We start from the raw sequence: 6,045 nt of genomic DNA on the forward strand, positions 1-6,045 counted from the left end.
TTATGGTTTTAGTGAAATTCTTGTTCCTATTGTTCGAGACATTAAAGTGTTAGAGAGCGATGGTATTGAGATTCCACTATTCGGTGGTTATGTTCGTGGTAGTGTGGTACAGGTCACTGGTGATAATTTAGGCTTACATAGCTTGTTTGGTCTGGTGGAGTCTTTCAGTGCAAGGTACTGTTGCAGGTTTTGTTTAGCTGATAAAGATGACTTTCAAACAGAATTCTCTGAAGATTTCCCCCAAAATAGTGTTGCGCACCAAAGACAACCACACTGCTCACTGTCAGGAAATGTCTAATAATCCATTGCTTCCTTATGTTTTTGGTGTAAAGAGTTCATGCTTATTGAATTCACTGACATATTTTCACACAACTGAGAACTTCTCAGTTGATGTGATGCATGATGTTTTGGAAGGAGTGGCCCAGTACAAACTGAAGTTATTGTTTTTGTATTTAAAAGAACAACATCTTACATTGGGAGAAGTGAATTTGAGAATACAAAGTTTTGATTATGGATTCATGGAGAAAAACAATAGGCCAGTAGCTGTGAATTTAGGTGGAGAGTCTAATGATCTGGGACTGAATGCTATTCAGACATGGTGCTTACTGAGGAATGTTCCCCTCATGTTTGGAGATTTGGTAACCTCTACTGACCAACATCGGGGCCTACTACTTTTATTACTACAGATAGTTAACATTGTATTTTCTCCTATGTTATCTCAAGGTATGTGTGTATATTTAAAACATTTGATTGTGGAACACCACAAACTGTTCAAGATGTTGTATCCCCAGAAAAAACTTTTACCAAAGCACCATTTTCTTATCCATTATCCTCGCTGCATCCAAAAAATAGGGCCTGTACTTCATAGTTGGTGCATGCGCTATGAAGGTAAGCACAATTTTTTCAAGAAACTGCTCAAATCATTCAAAAATATCACCAAAACGCTGGCCAAAAAAACACCAGAATTATATGGCATACATTTGGCAATCTTCAACAACCTTTAGTCGGTTAGACATTGGTCCAGGAAAAATGGTGTCTTTAGATATGGTAAAAGGAGGTTCTGGAATTGCAATAGCAATGCAACTGCCCAATAGAGTTCAAGTTATGAAAGTGAACTGGGCTAAACAGAATGGTATTGTTTACCGCCCGCATTTGGTTATTTGTGGCAAAGTAGTGTCTGAAATGCCTGTGTTTTACCAGATTGAGTCAGTTCTGATAATACATGAGAAACTGGTACTTCTCATTTTGCCATTATGTACAGTAGCCTTTCAAGAACATTTCCATGCTTATGAGTTGACCAGGACAAAGCAAGATTTAGTTGTCTTTCATGTTGACAGCCTGCATTATCCCAGGCCTTTTGACATACAATTGTCGTATGGAGTGAATGACAACTGTCATTACTTACTGTCATTTGTAAGAGTTTGTTATGCTAATAAATGCTGTTACTGTAACCTGTATGTTTGTAGTTATTTTCATAATATAGGATAGATCACAGCCATTTAGAAATATAGCATCATATGATAAATATGAAAAAATAATGAAAATGAAATATTATTACACATTAGAGTGAACTTGGACTAAAAATAACTCTATAAAGTGAAGTCATATTACTGCCAAAATGAAATAAATAAATATATCATTAAATAATTAATTAAATATGTCAATAATTAATTAATTAAATGTGTGTTGGCCCTGCGACAGACTGGCGACCTGTCCAGGGTGTACCCCGCCTCTCGCCCTATGACAGCTGGGATAGGCTCCAGCGCCCCCCGCGACCCTGAAAAGGATAAGCGGAAGCGAATGGATGGATGGATGGAATAATTAATTAAAATGTGAAATACATAAATAATTAATTAAATGTGTCAATAATTAATTAATTACATGTGTCATAACTATTTATTTAATTAATTAATTCCAATTTTAATTAATTATTGCCACATTTAATTCATTATTTAATGGTGTATTTAATTAATTCATTATGGCAGTCCTGGCGCTCCATAGGCACCAGCGCCAGAGGTGAGGTTGAATACAAAGACTGTCCTCTGGACACCGTATAACATGGCCGATCCCAAGGCCCTATATGTATGTGTTATGAGAGTGTGAGTAATGTGGATGTCTAGGTTGTGGAATAAAATCAGTCTGCTGATAAAACAGTGAGCACAGTGAGAAGATCTTCACTGAGCTGATCCATCTCATCTCATAAAATTGAGGCACAGGTGACCAGGAGGGGACAGAGGGGGAACGACCTTTTATTGCTTTTTTCTACAACAATTTCTTAGTTCAGCTGCAGTATTTGATATCCTGTAATGACTAAAATGATAATTTAAACTAATTTACATGAAAAGATTGTCTTTTAAATGTTAAGGTTATTTAACAACTTTAAAGGCTGAGCAGTGCTATTTTTAAATGAAAAACTCACAGGCTCACATGTTCCAGGATTGAATTAGTGTCTGATAACCCTCCCTCTTCCTGCTCTCTAACTCAGCACCTCCTCTCTGTCCACATGTTCCCTTGTTCCCTCCCCTTCTGATCTGCAGTTTGAAGATGGGTGCAACCAACATGTGGTGACGTATAAGAGCTGACAGATCCCATTCGCTACAGAAACCTATGTTGTTTAGATCAGAGCAGTTTCAGTTCTGAGGAAGTGAAACTCACACAGTCACTGACACTGTTGGGTGAAATGGCGCAGAAAAGTGTTCAGCTGGACCGAGAAACCTTCTCTTGTTCGATCTGTTTGGATCTACTGAAGAATCCGGTGACTCTTCCCTGTGGACACAGCTACTGCATGAAGTGTATTGAAAGCTTCTGGGATGAAGAGGAAAAGAAGAAAATCTACAGCTGCCCTCAGTGCAGACAGACTTTCACAGCGAGGCCTGTCCTGGTGAAAAACACCATGTTAGCAGTTTTAGTGGAGGAGCTGAAGAAGACTGGACTCCAAGCTGCTCCTGCTGATCACTGCTATGCTGGACCTGAAGATGTGGCCTGTGATGTCTGCACTGGAAGAAAAATGAAAGCCTTCAAGTCCTGTTTAGTCTGTCTGGCATCTTACTGTGAGAAACACCTTCAGACTCATAATATTGTTGCAGTTTCATTAAAGAAACACAAGCTGGTGGAGCCCTCCAAGAAGCTCCAGGAGAACATCTGCTCTCGTCATGATGAGGTGATGAAGATGTTCTGCCGTACTGATCAGCAGAGTATCTGTTATCTCTGCTCTGTGGATGAACATAAAGGCCACGACACAGTCTCAGCTGCAGCAGAAAGGACTGAGAGGCAGAGAGAGCTGGAGGTGAGTCGACAAAACATCCAGCAGAGAATCCAGGACAGAGAGAAAGATGTGAAGCTGCTTCAACAGGAGGTGGAGGCCATCAATCAGTCTGCTGATCAAACAGTGGAGCACAGTGAGAAGATCTTCACTGAGCTGATCCATCTCATCCAGAAAAGAAGCTCTGATGTGAAGCAGCAGATCAGATCCCAGCAGGAAACTGAAGTGAGTCGAGTCAAAGAGCTTCAGGAGAAGCTGGCGCAGGAGATCACTGAGCTGAAGAGGAAAGATGCTGAGCTGAAGCAGCTCTCACACACAGAGGATCACATCCAGTTTCTACACAACTACCCCTCACTGTCAGCACTCAGTGAGTCTACAGACTCATCCAGCATCAATATCCGTCCTCTGAGCTACTTTGAGGATGTGACAGCAGCTGTGTCAGAGGTCAGAGATAAACTACAGGACATTCTGAGAGAGGAACGGACAAACATCTCACTGACAGTCACTGAAGTGGATGTTTCACTGTCACAACCAGAGCCAAAGACCAGAGCTGGATTCTTAAAATATTCACGTGAAATCACACTGGATCCAAACACAGCAAACACATGGCTGTTATTATCAGAGGGGAACAGAAAAGCAACATTAATGGAACAACAACAGTCTTATTCTCATCATCCAGACAGATTTACTGGATGGTCTCAGGTCCTGAGTAGAGAGAGTCTGACTGGACGTTGTTACTGGGAGGTGGAGTGGAGAGGGAGAGGAGTTGATGTAGCAGTCGCATACAAGAATATCAGCAGAGAAGGATATGGTAATGAATGTGGATTTGGATGGAATGACAAATCTTGGTCATTAAATTGTAACAACAACAGTTTTATATTTTGGTACAACAACATTGAAACTCCTGTCTCAGGTCCTCGTTCCTCCAGAGTAGGAGTGTACCTGGATCACAGAGCAGGTATTTTGTCCTTCTACAGCGTCTCTGAAACCATGACTCTCCTCCACAGAGTCCAGACCACATTCACTCAGCCGCTCTATGCTGGACTGAGGCTTTATTATGATGGAGACACTGCTGAGTTGATTAAAGTGAAATAGACTGAAGTCTTTCATATTGTTGTAAGTTTAAATCTGTATTTTAGTTCCCTTTTAGTTTCTCTCCATCATTATTGTGGTATTTATGTGCTGCACATAAATCAGATGTCAGTCAAACATTATGGGCAGTACCTCGACATCTTCAACATGTTGTCTTGATGTTTTTACGTTTTATAGGTGGAGCTCTTTCCTGTGTCTGTTCAGCCATGGAGACTATCAATGCTTATGGATATTTTTATTTGAAAAATTTCTCCACATGACAACATAAACTTCTCTATCTTCTAAATGTTTACTGAATATTTTTCTTGTTTCTCTTCACTGATCTTAACAGAGAAGTCTACAGACCTTCCTTTATCACACAGATTTTATTCTCATTTGTACATTTATAAAGAAAACAATTAATTACAGAGCAATAAGAAATTTTAAGAAAGTGCACTATATCATAATTTATAGTAAAGTGTATTAAAGCATCGTTAGTTAGTCACTTATTTAGTTTGGAGCTGTATCATCTGACACTGTAGAAACATTTCCTCCAGCTTCAGCACAGAATGTTAAAAACAGAACTATTAATGAGAACAAACAGTAGGAACACAGTATCAGCAAACATCATGGCTTAAAATGGAGAGTAAAAATCTAAAAAGAAATAAACAAATTAGTAAAAAGGATTTCCTGTTGACATGTTATTGGTCCTATCTTGTCTGCAGCACCTCCAGGATGCTTCTTATATGTTTCTGGTTATTTTTGCACCAATTTTAGTTTTTGTCAGTAGGAAGTTCAAGTTCAACTCAGTGTGTTTGTTTGTTTTTTTCAAACTGATGCCTGACCTTGAACACCAAACATCTGTCAATAAAGCAATGATATAAAATGCTTATATTAGTACTGAAAAACTGCATATCCACTTTACAAATATAAATAATGATATAAATCCACAGCTGAACTGGAGGAGCAGCTGATCTAGTTCACTCATGTGTTTCTGGACTAAGAGTTGGAGCAAATACCTTATGATTCAGTGATGTTTGTTTTTGTTAAATATTTTGTAGATCCAAGAGTGAGTTTGACTCATGATGATGATGTTCCGAATTAAACAAAGTTGGTCACAAATTCTTCAAAGCTGTTTATTAAGAATATATTCACTTGGACTCATGAGACAGGCTTGTGATCCAAGGGAGCCATCAACTGGACAATTACTGACATGACAACAAAAAAGCTAAGTACAGAGGGGGGAACAGAGGTGAAAATACTTGCTTTAAAGGATTGTAATGTTTCCTTTTAAAATAAGTCTCTAAGGTCAGACAAAGGGACAGAAACTCATAGCTTTCTACCAGCCCAATGACAAAACTATAAGTTGTTTTTTAACATCTACTTTTTCATCTATTTGGCAGTCACAGTGAAAAGTATAAACATTGGCACGCTTTGTCTTGTGATTCTGCTGTTCGTAAAAAATGACCATGCGCAAAGTACCAGACTTTAAGGCTTTGACTTGATGCCAATGGCCTGAGGAGGACAGTATTACCCTTGGACATGTGTAGTCTGCCGTCTACTCAATAGAAGAACAAGAAGCGCGGAAATGGCACAACTGTCTTCAGTTTCTGGGAGAGTTTAACAATGAGAGACTGATGATGCAGAAGAAATCTCCGTGGTTAAAAACATTAAAAACAGTCGTCCAGGATGATGAGATCCGCCACTGGCTC

At 39.2% G+C, this 6,045-nt stretch overlaps 1 protein-coding gene across 2 annotated transcripts; it reads left to right on the forward strand.

Moving 5' to 3' along the window:
* Positions 1 to 2,375: 2,375 nt before the first annotated feature.
* LOC146647504 (tripartite motif-containing protein 16-like) lies at positions 2,376 to 4,655 on the forward strand. Of its 2 annotated transcripts, XM_085389547.1 has the most exons (2): positions 2,376 to 2,977; positions 3,137 to 4,655. In XM_085389547.1, exons 1-2 carry the CDS (start codon positions 2,681 to 2,683, stop codon positions 4,355 to 4,357), a joined length of 1,518 nt encoding a protein of 505 aa, XP_085245673.1. In that variant the 5' UTR covers positions 2,376 to 2,680; the 3' UTR covers positions 4,358 to 4,655. The 2 variants fall into 2 exon arrangements, with proteins under 2 accessions (XP_085245673.1, XP_085245672.1); XM_085389546.1 differs by having other exon boundaries at positions 2,376 to 4,655.
* The last annotated feature ends 1,390 nt before the right edge of the window (positions 4,656 to 6,045 follow it).

The sequence above is a fragment of the Rhamphochromis longiceps genome, linkage group LG18 (genome assembly GCF_057381845.1).
Source record: "Rhamphochromis longiceps isolate RC_006_pf linkage group LG18, R_longiceps_female_GT1.1, whole genome shotgun sequence".
NCBI classification, from domain to species: Eukaryota; Metazoa; Chordata; class Actinopteri; order Cichliformes; family Cichlidae; genus Rhamphochromis; species Rhamphochromis longiceps.

Bases quoted from the DNA above. Each gene is read 5' to 3' on its own strand.
- LOC146647504 (XM_085389546.1), top strand. From the start codon at position 2,681: ATGGCGCAGAAAAGTGTTCAGCTGGACCGAGAAACCTTCTCTTGTTCG.